Source organism: Astatotilapia calliptera, chromosome 5 (assembly GCF_964374335.1).
Source record: "Astatotilapia calliptera chromosome 5, fAstCal68.1, whole genome shotgun sequence".
NCBI lineage: Eukaryota > Metazoa > Chordata > Actinopteri > Cichliformes > Cichlidae > Astatotilapia > Astatotilapia calliptera.
Window position 1 is genome coordinate 10,691,138 of NC_137426.1, and position 20,168 is coordinate 10,711,305.

Below are 20,168 nucleotides of genomic sequence, written 5' to 3' on the forward strand. Positions count from 1 at the left end.
AAATGCTGCATTTGACAAATTATCACAAAGGTTGTTTATGTAAAGAGAAAATAGCAATGGCCCTAATATGGAGCCCTGCGGAACTCCTTTGGATACTGGGAGAAAAGAGGAAGAAGACCCAGCAGCACGGACACACTGTTTTCTTGCTGACAAGTAATTTGAAAACCAACTTACAGCATTTACAGATAGACCAATATTGTTTAGTCTATTTAATAAAATAGCATGGTCAACTGTATCAAAAGCCTTTGACAAGTCAAGAAAAAGAGCAGCACAGTATTTTTTGCAGTCTATTGAATCAACGATGTCATTAACCACTTTAATAGCATCAGTTATTGTGCTGTGTTCTTTTCTGAATCCTGACTGATGTTGGGAAAGAACTGAATTTTTGTCCAAAAAGTCTTTCAGTTGTTCACTAATGAACTTTTCTAGAACTTTTGCTAGAACACACAATTTAGATATGGGCCTGTAATTATTAACATCTGAAGGATCACCTCCTTTCAGCAAAGGGAGAACATAGGCTAAGATTAAAAATTTAAGTTATTGGTTCTGCTATAAAATCTGCAGCCAACTTAAGAAAATAGGGATCAAGTTGATCTGGTCCTGCAGATTTATTTAGATCCAACAGATTTAAAGCCCTGTGGACCTCAAAAACTTTTAGCGGAGAAAAACTGAAGGGTTGGACCACAGATTCAGTTTGAGTGGTTGCAGAGAGAGCCTCTTGTTGAAAGCTGTTTTAAATCTGGATATAAAGATTCAAATAGAGATCCTGAAGAAACAAAATGCTCATTAAAGCAGTTTAGAATGTCACATTTCTCGGTTAAAGTACAGGAGTCTTTTACAACTAAAGTTGGCATCTCATTTGTAGTTATGTCCCCATAAGAAGATTTTATTATTTTCCAGAATTTTTCAGGGTCGTTCAAATGTTTAGTAGTATTTGAAAGATAGAATTCTGATTTGGCCTTTTTAATTAAGGAAGTTGAACGGTTTCTGAGCTGTCTAAAAGTCAGCCAGTCCGCTTCAGATTTGGTTTTTCTGGCCTTAGCCCAGGCAGCATCCCTTTTTTTAAGTAGACTGGAGAGCTGAGGAGAAAACCAAGGGTTGTTTCTGCATTTTACTCTAAATTTGCAGATAGGGGCATGTTTATTTATAATTTTGATAAAAGTATCATATAAATAATTCCATGGCAGCTCAAGATCAGTTAGGTAGATTCTACTCCATTTATAGTCCCATAAATCATGAAAGAAAGCTTGCTCACAGAAATGCTTAAAATCTCATTTAAAAGCTATTTGTGGCCTTGATTTTGGGAGCTTCGATTGTCTGACTACAGCTACCACACAGTGGTCACTGATATCATTTGCGAAAACCCCAGTGTGAGAATATTTATATGGCATATTAGTTAAAAACAAATCAATAAGTGATGACTTTTCTGGGCATTTAAGATTTGGACAAGTTGTGCTGTAAATTAGTTGTGTGAGATTATAACAACGACAACTCATCTCTGAGCTCTGGAAAGCTGGCATCAAGGCTGAGTTGATGTACAAAAAAAACCCCTCAACTGCTGAGTCAGCTGCAGTACTGTGAGGAAGCAGGAATCCCCCTCATGGCTATACTGGGAGAACAGTAGCTGAAGGATGGAGTGGTGAAGCTGTGTGTAGTGACAACCAGAGAGGAGGTCGATATATCCAGAGCAGATCTTATCAGTGAGATCAAGAGGAGAACTGAGGCTTAGCTGCTTCCTGCTTGTTTAGCCATAAACCAGCCGCTTTATCTCATGGGCTCTTCAGAACCGTGTACAGAATTCCTGTCATCAATTGTTTAGCTAACTGTGTTAGCATAGTTACCCCGAGGGGGTGCATCACAGTTTATCTATGAAATCAGAATTTAATCTCCTGTAAGCCATATCATTTTATCTGCAAACAAAGTTTTGTGTTGTTACATCAAAATCCCTTTTTCTCAATAAAATCTGCATGCCCTATTTCTAGCCCTTAAGTCAGGGATAGAAGTGGGTAAACACTGAAATGATCATATGACTCCTATCTTATTGTTGATTGATGGCATTGGGGGTGTTGCAACTGTCCCCATGTTGCAACCATACCCCTCTACCCTGTCCAGGTCTCTCTTGGAAATTAAGGATTTTTTTTTCTTTCTTACATATAATTTACATTTTTATTTTGAAAGGAGTTTTTTTTCTGGAAAATTGGGTCTTTTGCAACTAAAGGTTATTAGAAAATGCACTCAAAGCAGGTGCTTTCAGGTTTTGCCAAAAAATTATTGATATTCAAACAGCTGTAAACAGGTTTTTAGCCTATAATCTGTCAAACAAATGTCACACAAATCCCTCAGGGATTATATCAAATCATTATAAACCAGAAGGAACATTGGTAGAAGCTGCGATCAGTTTCCAGGTTAAAAAAACGTCATTGACAAGTGAGGATAAGGGGGCAAGAGGGGAGCAGAAATCTTAACAAATGTAAAATCACAATTCTATAGAAATATTTTAAATATTCATTAGGATACGTACAATAACGCAAAGTCAAAATTGTGTCAATCCAGTTGGATGCAGTCTATTCATCAATATTGGTAAATGTATTACAAATAGAAAAGACATAGAAAAGTTGGATTTGGATCAGGTTTCGGCACAAAAGACCCCAAAGGCCGCGTTTATGCCGATACCACGAAACGATGATGAACTGAGTTCTAATAGTAAAGTAGAAAAAGCGGGATTTGTTTCTTGCCAAAGCCATTGGTGTATCACAATATAATGCTTGTTTTTCTGCGCTTAAAAACAGCCTTAACTGCAGCCACAGGATAGACCCTGGTCAGCTGTTTATTGAGCGAGTCACAAGCACACCGCAGGAAAAATAAAGATTTACAGTTTTTCGATTGTTTGCATTCACTGCTTCTATCTTTGATCGTTAACTCGGGGTAGGCGGGCCTGCTCTCCCACCAGGGGGCGTTCCGAATTTCACCATTTAAATGCGGTTCTGGATGACTCTAACTGTAACGGATTCTGTGAGGCTGATATCAGCGTGGTTGATCTGCAGCAGAATGAACAACTCAGGTAGGAACTGCAGCACAGGACACACCAGCAGGCTTAGGAACCATCACGACACTGACCACAGAACCCCTGCGGGCTATTCAGAGGCGCAGACGCAGGGTTCGGCTCCTGATAGTCGGCGCTGAAACGCTGTCACTTCTATTAATAAACATTCAGTGCGAAGATTAAGTCAGAATCATGTTAAACTTCAGCATTCACTAAACTGCATTCGTTTGCTTCTTCAGTATATTTTAGTTTTTAAAAGAGGAGCTCCAAACATGATCCACTTGTTTTCCTTTTTGACAGTAAACTGCCGATGAAACTCATCAAGCCACCTGAACCTTGTTTCCTGAAGAATTTGATGCAGACGTTTGCCTTTGTAGTGGACAAAAAAGAAAGAAAAGCAGAAAGAAAGTGGACTTGGGAGGAAAATGCGAATTAACAGGATCTTTCTGTTTTGTACTTTGTGCAATTTCTTTTCTGTAATTTTACACATTTATTTCTTACAATTCCAATTCCAAAGAGTCACACTGACATATTTCTATCATTAACGTCAGCAGTGTTTCGTTATCATGTAGAAAAACTAAGAGATACTATAAGACTTGCGTGCATTTCTTTTAGATTAATGCATCTCAGCTAAATGTGTAGTTAAACTTATTTCTATTGTTGGAAAGACCAGTGGTCCGACCGCTTAAATTTAAAATGGGGTGAGTGTGGCCCATGTTTTAAAATTAGTTTGCCATCCCTGCTTTAGACTTAACAAATAAGGACACATATGGATTGCTAAACTCTGAAAGAGAAAACAAGGTAAGATTTTCTGATTTAAAAATAAGTTTAATCAACTCAGGTGAAGAAAGGGAGTGCAGACCTAATATAATGTGCTCAATTTAGGCATAATGAAAGTCAGGAAATAATCAGTGATGATAATAATAGTAATGCATGATAATAAATAATCTTTTGAGACAAAGACAAAGAAAGTTGAAATGTAAAGATTTAATTTGTTGTTTTGAGTCAAACAACTGGTACGGCTTCTATACCCTTTTCAAAATGCTGTGTTTGCATGAGTTATTGAAACCGTACTGAGGATATGGAAAATATTTCTGTTTTAGCGCATACACACTAGTAACAAGTATAAGGGCGTTGAAGAGATGGTGCAGAAAACAGCATCTGGTCAGAAAGAAAAATAACACTAACCTAGAATAGTTCACCATATTTATACAAAATTAAATAGCTGTAAATGGACAGATGCAAGGATATGGATGTTAACACTGTCATGTTGAAAGAGCTAATCAAGTTGTTTTACTAGTTTCAGTTTTTGGAGTCTTTTTTTCTAGATACTGACCTCATGCCTTCGTCTGTAATCCCTCATGTGTCAGGTTAACGTAATCATTGATTCTTGAGTTGCTGGAACGGGTGATGGAGTCCTTCAGAGTCTGTGACAAAATATTAAAGTCTGTCCGGGGCTTTAGGGGCTGTCTGCACACAACCATTATTACCCTTTTCAGAAATCAATGCAGTTTCTTGTCATATCAGTGTTTGTTTTTTGGAGATGTTTGTTAAAATTAAGAGATAAGAGAGAAAATGGTAAAAGAAACCTGAACTAAAAATGTTTACTCTAACACTGGAAATGGGGTTAGTATACTACCCCCATTATCATACTTGTCATACAACAAACATCTTTGAAACTCTTTATTGCATGAGGGGGTAGCAATGGATATCCTTGCATCTGTCCGTTGACAGCCGTTTTAAGTTTTAACAAATCTGGACAACTCTTTAAAATTTGTGGGGTTTATTTCTTCTGACCAGATGCAGCTTTCTGCACCATTGTAGTTATCACATTTTACTTTTACATTTTACATTTCACATTTACTTATCACATATCACAGAAGGTGAATCATTTCCTTCTAACTAAAACTGATTCTGAAGAATGATTTCACTAACTTATCTACACAAGTCGTTTTGTAGAGCAGCCATGGCAGAAACAAGAACTGTTCAACAGAGTATACCCTTCTGTGTATTTAGAATAGAATAGAATAGAATAGAATAGAATAGAATAGAATAATCCTTTAATTGTCCCACGAGGGGAAATTTGGTTTTGACAGCAGCCACAAAGACACATATATAAACAAACAGTACACAGGACACAGAACAGAAACATACACAATTTTTTAACTTTTAATTTTTTATTTTTTTAACACAATTTAAGTCCTCTGTCTCTCTTTCTTCATTGTCAGGTTGTCTGTCTATCTCATGTCATATCACTGCAAGTCTCAGGATTGTTTTCATGCTTCATGTTCGTGTTCATGTTCATGTTTCTGGTCACCGTTTTCGCATGCGCTGAGTTCCATGTCATAGTTTTCATATTGAGTTTAGGTTATTCCAGTTTAGGTTTTGCTTTCCTTTTCCCCCCAACTCGCCTTGCCTTGTTTTCTCTTTTGGAAATCAGCCTCAATAAAAGGCCCGGCTTTTGTTATACCTCATTCCCTCTCCTGTGTCTGCTTTTGGGTTCACACCGCAAATACACCAGCCCACCTGGCCGTGGCTAACCATAGCGTGGGCATAATCATTTTTCATTGCACCAAACATTCTTCTGTGCAGGAACAGTCTTATTCAGCTCCAGCCATTCAATTCAATTCAGTTTAATAGCACCAAATCACAACAAAAAAAACAGAAAAAAAACAATCAGGGAACCTCCTATGAGCATGCACTTTGGCTACAGTGGTAAAGAAAAAAAACCTTTTAAATGGAAGGAATAAGAAACACTCAGTGCATTATGGGAATCCCCCAGCAGCCTAGATCTTTTGCAGCATAACTAAGGGAGGATTCAGGGTCACCTGATCCGTTTGGTTGAATTTTTTGTTTCTTGTTTTTCATTCCAGCTATGTACCCACCTGTCATGGCACCCCAAGCCAACATGTTTGTCAATGTCCCAGGCTATGAAGGCACTGTGCCAGGAGGAGGTAAGAAAAGCATATAATTCCTCACATTAATGCTGTTGCTGGTACTTGAAAATTTGTCATTGATGCAGCAGGTTTCCTGCCTCCTCCCATGCCCATGGAGCCAGTAGCCCCACCCCAACCCAGCCCTGAAAATCCCGAATGGAGGTACAACATATTATCTGTGTTTCTGAGCTGCTCACCAACCAGTAGAATTTTCTGGTTTAACACAGAGTTTGTGTGTATTGTAGTATCCCCTCTCTTTCTGAGGATGAGGCTCGGGAGGCATTCAAGAAATTTGTGTCATCTCATATCTGCTACAGTGAAGATCCAGTCACTCAGGGAGTCATCACCTCCATGGAGCCATTCAACACATTTAGGGTGATTAAATGTTCCACCATCACCACTATCAGTGATGCTGCGGACTGAGTTACCTCCATATCTGCCTTTACTATCTTGATCAGTCTGTTGCAGAGCTCTGGTTTGAGATGCTTTTATCCATAGTTTTCCAAACATTTGACCAAAGGACATAATTGAATGATAATGAACTGTTGAAACATGCATAATGAATTTTTTGGTAGCACTTTCTATTACAGCTAGGTAATACAGGGGTAGTAGTAGGGTAAAAAGGGGGGAAAAGAGTGTAATAATGTGGTAATTTCCAAGCTTTTACTATGCAATTACCAAAGTAATAACCACTTAATATCTAAATAATATCATGGTAGCAATTCATCTTTGAGATTTGATTTTTTTAAGTCAAGTGCACTCTGAGCTTTGGCGTCCACACGCTGAACATCAGCTAGAGCCTCCTCAAGAGACTTTAATACTCCATTTACTTCCTGGTCTTTTTTGGTGGTTACAGTTGAGTAATATTGCTCAGAAATGTATGTAATAGGATAATGAGAACCCAAAAACTGCACATAATAATATGGAAATACAGCTCCACAATAAAGTGGAGTCACAAGGAAGAAACAAGAATGCTATAATGCAGTAATATGCGTTAAGTTATTACCCCTCAATTACCTGTGGTAGTTTCTGTGTAAAAAGCAGGAAACAGTGCTGCAAAATGCAAAACCACCTGTTTAAATTTAATAACATATTAAGAACCTATTAAAGCTAAAAAGTGTGTGATTATTATCTAAAAACAACTGTGGCAGTTTGCCTAATAAAACAGGAAATACAGCTGCAACATGCAAAAAGCATATTTAAAACACATACCTTGTAGGTTAACTAGTTAACCTGCTATTACCCCCTTATTACTGAGCTGTAATAGAAAGTGCGACCATTTTCTTCTCAAAAACTTCAGGGCTTTTAGTAAGTGTCCAGAGCTGCTGAAGTAGTAGTTTGCCAGAACTTTTCATCACATCCTCAAGATTCTTGCAAGAAGCTCAAAGAATATGGAATACCCGTTCCAAGTACTGGTTTTACCACAAAATTTGTTATGCAGTAATATGATGCCCAGTTATATGGCAACAACCCGGAAATACATTGTATGGTATAATGTGCGATACTGATTGGGTTTAACAAATTTTGTGTAGGATTTAATGGGAGAGACATTTCTTGCACATGATGCATAGAAACGTATGTTTCACTTTCACTCTGATGTGAAATATAGAGAAATTAGCACAGTAATGTTATCAGCAAATCCAGTTTCTCTCAGTAAAGTCTGTTTTTTGTTCCTTAGTACCGTCTGGAGACATTCACTGAGTCCAGGTCAACTGACTGGGCCCACAAACCACATGAAGGTAAACGCACATTTTCATTTTGTTAAATCAAAACCTGATGTGGAGCCATTAAAATGGTCATTTTCATTTGTTTCCTTGAGCCACCATGTTCTGTTATTATAGAGCAAGGCTGGATGCTTTTTAATCTGATGGTAGAGTTTTGTTGTTTCCTGTTACCAAACCACATTTTTCACTTTGTTCTTGACCACACTCAAAGTTTATGGCCTTGTGAGGGATTAAAAACAATAGTGTGATACTCAGAGCCTATTATGAATCAAACTCCAGAACAACTGATTAATCAATAGTGTTTTACCTGAAAGAGTTAAACCTGGAAACACTTGCTTTGGTTTTCATAACAAATGGCTCTTTTATTGATCCTTGCATAAATCTACTGACAATGCAGTAACTTACTATACTAGTAGTTTATTGACTGCCATTTTCTGTGATCTCGTGTATTTAAAAGGTGAGCCTGCTGACTTTTACACCCAGCCCGCTCCACGACCATGGGAGGTCCAGGCCACACACCCCAAACATTTCAGTGACCACACAGAGAAGATCCGGGTGCCCTACACGTCCTCCGTCAAGGTGGCTGAATAACAAAAGCTATCTGTCAAAGTGCTGGGTTACCTGCAGTTTGGTTCTGAGCTTTAAGCTTGAAGACATATATACTTAAAGAATTTTCCAGATGAATTTTGATGGATCTTTAGTTGTCCATGAGATGGTTCTACAGCTCATCTTTTCCTGAGTTTATTGAGGCTTTAAAACCATGAACACGTGAAATTTTTTTACCTTTTGCTCATTTTTAACTTTTTTTTTTGTGTGTTTGTGTTTAGGAATGCCACACATGCCATGCAGCAGGTACTGAGCAATGCAAGGAGTGCAGTGGAAGTGGAAAAGTAAGGAAACTCTCAATAGTAAATAATAAGACATGAAAAGTCTGATCAAGGTACAATTAAAACATTTGCTTATTTGTGTGGTTGTAGAAAGCGTGCCCGATGTGTAATGGTGCGGCAAAGTCCGATCCAGCCTGCACTCACTGTAATGGCACAGGCAAAGACAGGTACTGAATGGTCACACAAACTGAAAATAAAACAGAAAAAATACCAGTTTTATGACTGTGCATATGCTGGGGATATACGATTAATTACAGTAACTAATTAGAAAAGGACAGATGCAAAATTTCCTAAAAATGTCTAAGCAAAGAAATACTGCAATAAGTAAAAGTTCAGTAATTTTTTAAAATAATAATAGAAGTAAAAATAAACAAATACCATATTTTTAAAAAATAAAGCAAAATCTGCAATGTCTGTAAGTAACCAAAAATAATGAGTTATGTGTCTGTGTGTGTTTAGGTGTACAAAGTGTGATGGTAGGGGGAAAAAGCAATGTGAAACCTGTAAAGGAAAATGTCAACTGCTGACTTACATTGAGCTAAAAGTGGAATGGTGAGTACAACAGCAGTTTCCTATATTTCAGTGGCTTTATCAGAGTCCTTGAAGATTGGGTTCTTCAGTGTCTTTTAGGAATCATCTGGAAAACTCAAATGGTCCTAGAGGAGGTTTCAGAAGTATATAAAAAGTTTTTATACATTTCAATTCATTTAACCTGTTTTTGGCAGATATCCATGAATTATTTCAGGCATTAAAATGGTCCATGGAGAAGTTTTAGAAGGCTTTGAAAAGTCAGCGGAAATTAGCAAGGTCCTGAGTTCAACTCCACCATCTGGTCAGGGAGTGTGAATGTTCTCTGTGGGTACTCGGTAGGGCCGGACCATATCATACTGTTCACGGTAATACCAGTATAATGTTGGGCAACGATAAGAAAATGAAATATCGCAATAGAATATGGGTAAAACGCGCATGCGCAGTGCCTTTGTTTTCATACGCACATGGCGGAAAAAGCATGGCGGCGACGAAGAATGAGAAGGGCGAAAGCGGATCGTTGAATAAAACAGATGAACCAGAACTGGTTTGTAAAAATGCTGCAGCATCAGTGATGTGGAACTGGGTTAGCTTTCGTCCGTCAGATACACAACAAAGCACTATTTTTGGTAGACCATGCTAGCGGGCCGTCGTTATTACCGTGTTTTTTGGAAAATATGGCACACTTAAAATCAATCCTTTGATTTGTCTGAAAGTCGACAGTGCCCCTTATAATCCTGTGTGCCTTATGTATGAATTCTGGTTGTGTTCACTGACCTCGAAACGATTTTATGTGGTACACGGCGCTCGAAAATCTGTCAAATGTTTTGGTATGACTAAGCTACGAACCCACACGGCTATCGCAGGCAGGCGCCTCGTGGAGTGATACGTACTGTGCTTCAACATAATATTACCGTATTATGTGTGTATAACCTCTTTTTAAGTTTTGTGGATATTATACATGGTTATGCCTATGATATGTCAGCCAATTTCCACTGGAAATGCCTTTTGGTTAAACTGTCAGCAACTAATAAAGTTGTGGAGTTGTAAAGTGTTTTGTCTAGTGTCAATTATATCGTCAGTTATATCGTTATCGCAAATTTTCAAATATATATTGTGATAAATATTTTTGGTCATATCGCCCTGCTCTAGTACTCGGGCCTCCTCCCACATCCAAGGATTGGGGTTAGATTAACTGGTGATTATAAATTGCCCTTGGGTGTGAACGGTTGTCTCTCTGTGTTAACCCTGTGACAGACTAGCAGTCTGTCCAAGGTGTACCCCGCCTCTACACCTATGGTAGCCTGAATAGGCTCAAGCTCCGATGCAACCCTGATAAGAACAAGCAGAAGAGATATGATTGTGAAGGTTCTTGGTCATCCATGTCATCATAGTCTAAAGAAAAGACGTTTCACCTCTCATCTGAGATATGAGTTCTTTAGAAATAAGCGGAAGAGAATTAATGGTGGTTTGACAGATGCTTTGGTGCCCTCTAGTCAATATAGATCAAAATTACATGCTGCTAGTTTAAATTGAAAGCAGTAGAAACTGTTAATTGTTTAAAGCTTAAAATGTATTAAATCATGTAACGTTGTATTCAGCTGGGATGGGCTCCAGCGCCCCCCGCGACCCTGAAAAGGATAAGCGGAAGCGAATGGATGGATGGATGGAACGTTGTATTCATCAGAATCTACATTGTGGGCCATTTATATGGATACACCGTAATAACATGGGAATGGTTGGTGATATTAAAGTCCTGTTTGTGGCACATTAGTATATGTGAGGGGGAAAACTCCTCAAGATGGGTGGTGACCATGGTGGCCATTTAGAAGTCGGCCATCTTGGATACAACTTTTGTTTTTTCAATAGGAAGAGGGCCATGTGACACATCAAACTTATTGGTAATGTCACAAGAAAAACAATGGTGTGCTTGGTTTCAACGTAACTTTATTCTTTCATCAGTTATTTACAAGTTTCTCTTTGTTCACAGCCATTGACTGTCATGGTTCTGGGTCGTTTCGACCCAGCATTTTGAATTTCTTATGTTTTGGTTTATTTTTACATTATGGATTATTTTCTTATTCTCTGGTGCTTTGATCATGATTATAAATATGTCTTATTCTTGGTGAGGGATTAGTTCTTCGGTGGTGTCTCATGTTTAATATTGTTTGAGTTCCATGTGTTATATTCTTTCTGTCTGCCTCTTAGTGTCAAGTCTGCGTCTTTGTGATTTGTTTCATGTTTCCTGTTTTATTTTGATTGTCCCAGTATGTTGTCAGTGTGTTCAGTTTTACTGCTCCCCTGTCTCATTAGTCTTATTTCTCCCAGCTGTGTCTCCCTCCTGTTGCCCATTCCCTGGTTACCGCCTTGCGTATATAAGCACTGTGTTTTCCTGTGTTCTCTGTTGCGTCGTACCCTCACGTTATCTGCCAGCCAGCCAGCCAATTAATTTTTGTATTAGTTTGTACTCAGTTTAGTTTCTGTTCCATTGCTCCAGCAATAAAGCTGTGTATTTTGATTTCACGTCTGCCTCCGAGTCCTGCATTTTGGGTCCTATCTAGTGATGGGCAGATGAAGCCCCATGAAGCACTGAAGCTTTTCATCCAATTGGTTCACCCCAACTCGAAGCTTCATGAAGCTTCATTTGCTCTAGCAGGACACCTACTGGACGTAAAAATAATAGCTGGCATGAATTTGAAGAGTGTGGCATTTTGCACACAGCCTGTAAATGTCAACAACAAAAGGAGTGTGTAAAACATGTATATTGTAGTGATGGCAGTATACTGTGTATATTTATAGTGGCAGTATGGGAAATGATTATTTGGAAATGCTTGAAATGGAAATGATCATTTACTGTGAGGTGAGGTGTGGTTGGGGTGTGGACAGTGGTTGTGCTTTTGTAACGTTGAGGTATGGACAGCTACACACTGCCTGTTCACATTTTATTCTGTAAAAACTAAATTTTCACTGCTTTTATGACCTTTTTAGTGGGGAGAACATAGCTAGGATTTAATGATTTAACAAATCTTTTGAATCCTTTGTCCTCCACAATGCTAAATGGCTGGGAGTCCTCAATCACCATGCTGACCAGGTCTTCATCTATTTGAGATTGTTCTCCTGAGGAAAGACAATAAAGATAAAGCACAAATATAAATATCACATACGTAACTTATAACAGTTGTATAATATTGTTATATCATTTAGTAACATTACTGCATCCTATATTATCATTGCATTTGATGGCTCACCTGGTCTTGCTCCACAATCGGTGTCCCCCTTATTCTCATGCAAAGCTCTGTAGTACCTAAGCATGGATAAGGTGTTGTTGTTGTTATATCCCAGCTCCCTGGCACATAGAAAACACTTCACCTTGTACAAAAGTCAAGACAGCTCAACATAAATTGTATTGCACCATCAGTATCATGAAAATACATCTTCTGTAGAAATTTACATACCTTGTTGGGAGGAATAAGATCAAAATGTTCCCACACAGGGGAGGACATCCTCCTCTTCTTAGCTGGCTCCATTCTCTCCTGACTTTCCTCACTCTCATAAACCTCCAAACGGTCTCCAAACTCTCACTAACCGCAACTCTCCATCAAACACCCACATTTTTGAATGAAGTCTGAGGGGTTTATATCGCTGTCATATCTCGCGGCAAAGTTCGAACCACTTCATGAACCAGTCACGTGGTACAGCCGGGCAGCGAGGCTTCGGACGTCATCATTTCAGCTCCTCCCATAAATGAAGCAAGCCTCGATACGCGCTTCGCGGAAACGCCCCCTCCATTACTCGACACACGCTCCGAAGCCTCGATACAGAACGTCCCATCACTAGTCCTATCTCCCTGCCTGCCCGCACACAGCCATGACATTGACATGTCGAAGAGGTTAACACGTGAGGAGTGGATCGAAATTATGTTGCTGTCTGGTGAACGCAGTTAATCGGGTCATTGCAGCAGATTTCAATGCAAGACACCCTATGAGACCCCCCATCTCCCATGCTACAGTTAGCAAACTGCTTGCTAAGTTTCGTGAAACTGGTTCAGTGTTGGATTTGCCAAAATGTGGACGCAAGAAAACTGTCACTAATGAAGAAACATCAGTGGCTGTCCTAGCTTCATTCAGCAAGAGCCCACAGCGTAGCACTCGCTGCATGTCACTGGAGAGTGGCATTAGTCAAACATCCCTTCGGCGGATATTAGCTACTCACTCATGGCATCCTTACAAACTCCAGCTACTGCACCATCTCAACGAGGATGACCCAGATCGGCGCACAGAATTTGCAGGATGCGCAAAACAAAAATTGGAACAGGACCCTCAGTTCACGCAGAAGATTTTGTTCAGTGATGAGGCAAACTTTTATGTGAATGGCGAAGTTAACAAACAAAACCACCGCTATTGGTCTGACACTAACCCACATTGGATGGATCCCTCCAAGACTGTTGGAGCAACAAGTGATGGTTTGGTGTGGTATATGGGGTACAACGATAGTGGGTCCATTCTTCATCAATGCAAATGGTAAATGGCCTGTATTTGTATAGCGCTTTACTCAGTCCCTAAGGACCCCAAAGCGCTTTACACTACATTCAGTCATTCACCCATTCACACACACATTCACACACTGGCAATGGCAAGCTACATTGTAGCCACAGCTGCCCAGGGGCGCACTGACAGAGGCGAGGATGCAAACCTCAAGGCCACTGGATATTTGAAATTGCTACATGATGATGCGTTTCCCTCTTTATGCACTGAAGCTGGCACGTTCCCTGAGTTTTTTCAGCAAGATGGTGCACCACCACATTATGGGTGCCAGGTCCGAGCATTCCTAGATGAACAGTTTCCTGTAAAGTGGATTGGTCGTCGTGGGCCAGTTGAATGGCCCCCAAGGTCTCCCGATCTGACCCCGTTAGACTTTTCTCTTTGGGGTCATCTGAAGGCAATTGTCTATGATGTGAAGATACGAGATGTGCAGCACCTGAAACTACGGATACTGGATGCCTGTGCTGGCATTTCTCCTGCGGTGTTACTATCAGTGTGTGAAGAGTGGGAGAAGAGGGTTGCATTGACAATCCAACACAATGGGCAGCACACTGAACACATTTTATAAGTGGTCAGAAACTTGTAAATAACTCATGAACGAATAAAGTTACGTTGAAACCAAGCACACCATTGTTTTTCTTGTGACATTACCAATAAGTTTGATGTGTCACATGGCCCTCTTCCTATTGAAAAAAACAAAAGTTGTATCCAAGATGGCCGACTTCTAAATAACCACCATGGTCACCACCCATCTTGAGGAGTTTGCCCCCTCACATATACTAATGTGCCACAAACAGGACTAATGTGCCACCAACCATTCCCATGTTATTACAGTGTATCCATATAAATGGCCCACCCTGTAGAGTGTGTGTTACATCAGTATTATATATTTGATGGATACAGCATGAATATAGTTCATATCTGTGTGTTTGTGTTTAGGAAAAACCATGTGGAAGATCATCTGGTGGAGCAGAGCTGTGGTCTGAAGAGTGATAAGCTGCGCTCAGTAAAAGGGAAAGAGCTGTTCAAGAGCAGCCAGAACCTGGTAAACAAACACACACACACACACACACACACACACACACACACACACACACACACACACACACACACAATGTAGCTTCACTTTGAATCCTAATACCAAAATTTCATACAAAAAAAACTACATCTCAGTAGTTTCACACAGTAGTTTGGAATGTTGTATTCTATGTTCGAAATGTTGAAATAATCTCCATAAATTAAACATAAAGCCACTGCAGGAACTCACCTCAGGCAGGTGTAGTTGAGATAAATGTAAAGGAAAGGTTGGGGAGAAGGAAAACACATTGCTGGGGTTAGCGGTGTGAATATTGTGAATTAAACTCTTGCTTCTCTCAGGTCTACCCACTGCTTGGGTTTAAACCGCAAGCAGTCTCTCAGGCTTCTGAGCGTCTGATCAAAGAACATCAAACTAAGTATGGCAAAACCTCCAGGATTCTGCAGCAGGTAGGCCGACACACAGCTCAAGAGAGAAATTAGGAACAATCTTCTCCAGTAGTGGAGGGAAAGAAAACAGCTATCCTTGTTCCATCAGCAGCTAATTCTAGTTGAAATATAATTGATTCGAGCTGAAATTCCATTATTTGTAGTTGAAGCAGCAAGGAAAACGTGCAAAGTTTACTTTAGACTTCTGTTTTGAGTCTATAGGCTATAGTGTAGTCACCCCCAGTGGCCAGCCTGTGCTGGTGTGCCTGTGTTAATCTGCAATTTATTGCTTTGCTCTGCAAATTATTTAACTTAACTGATTCCTCAGTTAGTCAATAGAAAAATCAATAGACTGTTCAATTACTAAAGTTATCAACTGCTACAGAAGCTCGAGGGATAAGGTGACCTATAAAGATAACTAAAGCCATCTTAAATGATTTGATGGTGGTTGAAGAGTTAGCTGTTACATAAACACTCAAAAGGGGAATTAATTGTTGGAATTTTTGTTAAAGAAAAGGACATAAAGGTTTGAAGTCAATGCTAAGCTAAAGTATTCTGACTCAAGCTGACCCCCTCTGATGCTGTTGAAAGTTTTCCTTTAATATGAATCCCCATCTCTCTCTCTTTCAGAGGCAGGCGGTCGAGCTGATCCCCATCACTCAGGTGAACTACAAGTGGAAAGACAAGAGCTACGTCTACTACGTGTACGGCAACGAGCGCAAAGTCAGTGCTGATGACTACCCAGAGACCTGCTGCTGCGTCATCCTGTAGACCACAGGTGTCTGGTGTCCTGCAAGTTTTAGTGAGTCCTTGATCCAACACAGCTGATTTAAAGGCTAAATTACCTCTTCAACATGTGTTGAAGTTCTCCAGAGGTCTGGTAATGAACTAATCATTTGATTCAGGTGTGTTGACCCAGGGTGAGATCTAAAACCTGCAGGACACTGACCCTCGAGGCCTGGAGTTTGACACCCCTGCTGTAGACTGACAAATGCACACAGCTGAAAGCAATTAAACATGTACTCATTCTTCTCTTTTTTTAACATCAGTCTTCCTTCTTCCATATATCATGAGGATTTCATTTATTAGGGTAAGAAAAGCAAACCATACCTGTGTTTAAAAAAATAACAGTATCTAGTATTCTGTTCAACATTTTCTTAAAATAAAAATAAATAAAATAAAAAATAAAAACACTATACTGTGGAGGTATCAAAGGATGACACGAGAGATCCCAATATTTTACTCCAATTTTAATCTCGGCTTCTCACAACTGAACACTCAAGGTGCCAAAAACCAAACCCTCTCACTTCCAAGCCATCACACGTTTCTTGACACGGTAGAGCCATTTGTGTATCGCAACCAATTTAACACAGCGCTTGTTGTTCTGTGCCTAAAAACTGCGTCATATTGAAAAATTCATTAAAAATCATGCTTGACAATTGACATGACTTTCTCAATGGATTCCTCTTTTTTGGAAACCTGGGCTAAATTTGTGTGCATCTCATTCCACTGCATAAATCTAGAGAAGAATATTTCTGGTCAAATTCAGCATGCTCAATGGAATATAACACTACATAAAATTTTTATTAAAAATCATCTCTGATCGTTGACATGAAATTGTCAGTTGAATACTTCTCTGGGTTACCTTCTCTACATGTGTGCCAACTTTCATCACAAAATGCTGCAAGATTCCAGCGAATATTTCTACTCAAATTCAACAAGGTTATTTTAATCAACAAAAATTACAAAATAAAATAATTTTTGATAGTTGACAGGAAATTCTCCACAAATTCTTCTTCCCTGCAACTCACACTACATGTCTGCAAAGTTTCACCTCCAGCCACTGCAACTCTTTTTTTTTTGCCTTTATTGGGCTTAAAGGCAAAAACCACTTTCCTTGGTGGTGTTGATCCCCCCAATTCTGGAAGTCTGGATTGGCTGTCTGTTTAAAAAGTCCTAAACCCTGATCCTATCAGTCAGTGCAGAGCTTAGATGAAGCCGATGTGTGAGGGGACTTTCCCAGTTGTAACTGCCTCAAAAGCCCAATAGGGCTACTTCCTCTGATACACACCAAAGTGTGGGTAGACTTGCAGGCCCAGCAGCTCCCCTGTAGCTCAGTGCCTTGGACAACTGAGCCCTACGAATCTTTTAGTTTTAAAGGGTTGTAGTAAGAACACGTCACACATTTTTATGGTTTTATAACATTAGAATCCTATTTTACAATTTCTTTGTGAATTTGGGGTATTGTGATTCATTGTATTTTTGAGCATGATAGTTTCCTTTAGGGTTTATTATAGCCTCTGTCTCTGTTTATATTGGAGTGTTTATTTATGTCAGGGGTGGGAGAACTCCAGGCCTCAAGGGCCGGTGTCCTGCAGGTTTTAAATGTGTCCTTGATCCAACACAACTGATTTAAATGACTAAGTTACTTCCTAAACATGTCTTGAAGTGCTCCAGAGGACTTAATGAAATAATCATTTGATTCAGGTGTGTTGACCCAGTGTCATATCTAAAACCTGCAGGACATCAGCCCTTGAGGCCTGGAGTTCCCCACCCCTGGTTTATGTAATATCTAGTTATCTTCCTTTGTGATAACTTTCTGTTTCTAAGTCATGTCCCTGTGTCTGCTTTCTCCAAATGATATTCTGTTTTTCCCATTTAGTTGTGCCCTTTCTTCTCATTCAGCTATATCTCCTTTCCTGTTTTCAGCATGTCTGTGTGTTTTTGTTAGTTTCTCTTAGCTGTTGATATAATACGGACTCTATTATTAAATGAAAAGAACAAATTAGAATACACCACTGAAACGTTCTGCTGATGTTTTTAAAGTTTCCATGTTACCAGGCTGTAGAGGGCTCTGAATATTTAAACCGTTTCAGATCCATTACACTCACAGTCTTATGTTAAAATTTCAAAGGACAGCATTATATTTTTGATATTAAAAGTAACTCTGGGCCTCTGTGGAGTGTGCAGATGATCTCATCACTGTCCAAAAATGAATAAAAAAAAAAAAAACATAAGGAGTGCCGAATCCTTCAATAATACAGACTATTAGCGTAACAGGTGTGTAGCATCGCTAACTAGCTAGCAACAAGCCTCCAACACAGTGCGTATGCTAGCGGCTAATCTAGCAAACAAATTAACTGCTACACACCTGTTACTCTATTAGTCTAATACTCTAATGTTCTTTGATTTTATCATTTAAGACTGTGAGTGTAATGGATTTTAAACGGTTTAAATATTCAGAGCCGTCTACTGTGTATGTGTAAACTTTAAAAACAGCAGCAGGTTTCAGTAGTGTAGTCTAATTATAGAATCCATATTGTATCAACAGCTACATTCATCCTGGGGAGAAACTAATGAGGGAGACCATAAGGACTAAGCTGGGTTTCCTGGGTCCAGAGGTTTGGAGAAACTTTTTCCCATTCTTTCATCACAGCTGTCCTGTGCCAGATGTTCTGTTGACCCACTGAGAGACTTCAATTAAGAAACACCAGGAAGAATGAAGCTCATGGCATTGATCAAGCAGGACTCCTGATCTCCACCAGCAGTTCTCTCAGAGCTCCACCGCAGGCCCACCCCAGAAGATGGATACACCCAGCATTTTATGAACTCTTTGATGGAGACCTTTGGTTTGTGTAATGTTATAAATACTCGGATACTCCCCAGTGGGTCCGAGCTTTTACATAAAGATATTATATTCAGTCCTGTAGAACGTTACACATTTAAAAATATATTATCCTCTCTGGGTACTCTAGTATGAATAACTCTGAATTACTTTATGGTGAAGAACACACTATCTGCAAAAAACTGTGAAAGAATTCCAGATCACAAGTTTGTAGTTCGACATACAAGTGGTGACCTTTGACCTTCATCAGGTTTTATTTAATCATGTCAGAGAAAATCAAATATGTTCTTCATGTAGCTGAGTACATCAAGTGTTTAAAACGGAAGCTGTGCAGGTCTGAGATCAGCAGCTCTCTGAAACACCAAACCGGTCCTGTTAATGCTGATATATATAGTGACACAGTTACAGGGGTGAGTAATCCTTTTGACTTTTTGTCTTTAACTTTAAAACAGCTGCAGCTTTCACTGACAGCACATGTGGTACTTTAACCTTTGTACTGTTTTCATCAGTTAATTTTGCAGTTAACATGTGAACATGCTGGATGATCTGTCTGCTGTCACTGGTTGGTGCTGAGGTCTGAATCTGAGGGCAGCTCCTGTAATCACAACGAGAACAGAATCATCACAAACTGAAATATAAAGTTTATTTCTCAAAGTTCTGCACAGGAGCTGAAGCAGAATGCAGCCTGTTGCATTTACAGTATAATGCTTGTAATAAAAGTACACTAACGGTAATTAGTGACTGAGCAACCTGGGGCGTTTCTCTTGATTTCTTTAGTCAGGGTAAATTCATTCACCTGCACGGATTAGCTAAACGAACTTTTCAAAACAAGTTTCCCCGACAACCGAGTGCTCATCTTAGCTAGCTAGGTCTCAGGACCTAGCTAAGGACGGTATTAATGGATTAGCTTATAAACACGTTTAACTTACCGAAAAAGTGCACCGGGGCCTCGGGTCCTTTTGTCGGGTAGTCCAGTTTACTGAAGAACACCTCAGGCTGTCCATGGCGTTATTTTTCTGCCACTATTCTGAGCGCACTTAAAAAAATTGCAGGCGCTTAATTTTTTTTTTTACGTGCGCTCAGAATAGTGGCACAAAAATAACGCCATAGCTGTCAAGTTAAAACAGTCGGTCGTGGTTTTGTAACGTAAACGCTGGCCCTCTCTCTCCTACGCTCTATCTGCTATTCCCGAACAGAGATATACAAGTCTCTCCGTGACTGCAGCTGCCAGTCAAAGCTGTTATGATGACGTTACGCCCCAATTTAACATCACCGTGGTAGGAATTTGAATCAAACTTATGGGAAAGGAGACCCCTTGGACATAAATCAGCGTGATGAGAATTATTGATAACAAAAGAAAGAATCTTTGGAAAAAATGTATCTGAGGAGAATTAATTTATTTTAGTCTGACCTCAGTCCC

At 39.5% G+C, this 20,168-nt stretch overlaps 2 protein-coding genes and 1 long non-coding RNA gene across 14 annotated transcripts; 1 reads left to right on the forward strand and 2 right to left on the reverse strand.

The window, feature by feature from the left end:
• Window positions 1-2,984: 2,984 nt before the first annotated feature.
• On the forward strand, window positions 2,985-19,497 carry LOC113022118 (protein SSUH2 homolog). 12 transcript variants are annotated; one of them, XM_080301172.1, is made up of 14 exons: window positions 3,001-3,061; window positions 3,344-3,519; window positions 5,917-5,997; window positions 6,066-6,141; window positions 6,225-6,354; window positions 7,658-7,718; window positions 8,161-8,282; window positions 8,531-8,593; window positions 8,681-8,757; window positions 9,050-9,142; window positions 14,599-14,704; window positions 15,037-15,144; window positions 15,754-15,925; window positions 18,560-19,497. In XM_080301172.1, the coding sequence occupies exons 3-13, from the start codon at window positions 5,919-5,921 to the stop codon at window positions 15,892-15,894; spliced, it is 1,056 nt and encodes a 351-aa protein (XP_080157298.1). In that variant the 5' UTR covers window positions 3,001-3,061; window positions 3,344-3,519; window positions 5,917-5,918; the 3' UTR covers window positions 15,895-15,925; window positions 18,560-19,497. The 12 variants fall into 12 exon arrangements, with proteins under 12 accessions (XP_080157294.1, XP_026022970.2, XP_080157295.1 ...); XM_080301173.1 differs by having other exon boundaries at window positions 6,069-6,141; XM_080301168.1 differs by lacking the exon at window positions 3,344-3,519 and having other exon boundaries at window positions 2,985-3,061.
• On the reverse strand, window positions 12,047-12,814 carry LOC145428663 (uncharacterized). Its single transcript, XM_080301174.1, has 3 exons — window positions 12,574-12,814; window positions 12,367-12,487; window positions 12,047-12,235 (listed from the first exon to the last, which is right to left on the reverse strand). The coding sequence occupies exons 1-3, from the start codon at window positions 12,643-12,645 to the stop codon at window positions 12,075-12,077; spliced, it is 354 nt and encodes a 117-aa protein (XP_080157300.1). The 5' UTR covers window positions 12,646-12,814; the 3' UTR covers window positions 12,047-12,074.
• Window positions 18,956-20,013, reverse strand: LOC145428664 (uncharacterized). Its single transcript, XR_013908982.1, has 2 exons — window positions 19,678-20,013; window positions 18,956-19,343 (listed from the first exon to the last, which is right to left on the reverse strand). It is a non-coding gene; the product is annotated as an uncharacterized LOC145428664 (long non-coding RNA).
• Window positions 20,014-20,168: the final 155 nt, after the last annotated feature.

Bases quoted from the DNA above. Each gene is read 5' to 3' on its own strand.
- LOC113022118 (XM_080301166.1), top strand. From the start codon at position 3,354: ATGAAACTCATCAAGCCACCTGAACCTTGTTTCCTGAAGAATTTGATG. The intron at 3,448-5,916 runs GAAAGTGGACTT...TTTTCATTCCAG, and splicing joins AAAAGAAAGAAAAGCAGAAA to CTATGTACCCACCTGTCATG. The intron at 7,719-8,160 runs GTAAACGCACAT...TGTATTTAAAAG, and splicing joins GGCCCACAAACCACATGAAG to GTGAGCCTGCTGACTTTTAC.
- LOC145428663 (XM_080301174.1), bottom strand. From the start codon at position 12,645: ATGGAGCCAGCTAAGAAGAGGAGGATGTCCTCCCCTGTGTGGGAACAT. The intron at 12,488-12,573 runs GTATGTAAATTT...CTTTTGTACAAG, and splicing joins ATCTTATTCCTCCCAACAAG to GTGAAGTGTTTTCTATGTGC. The intron at 12,236-12,366 runs GTGAGCCATCAA...GTCTTTCCTCAG, and splicing joins CGATTGTGGAGCAAGACCAG to GAGAACAATCTCAAATAGAT.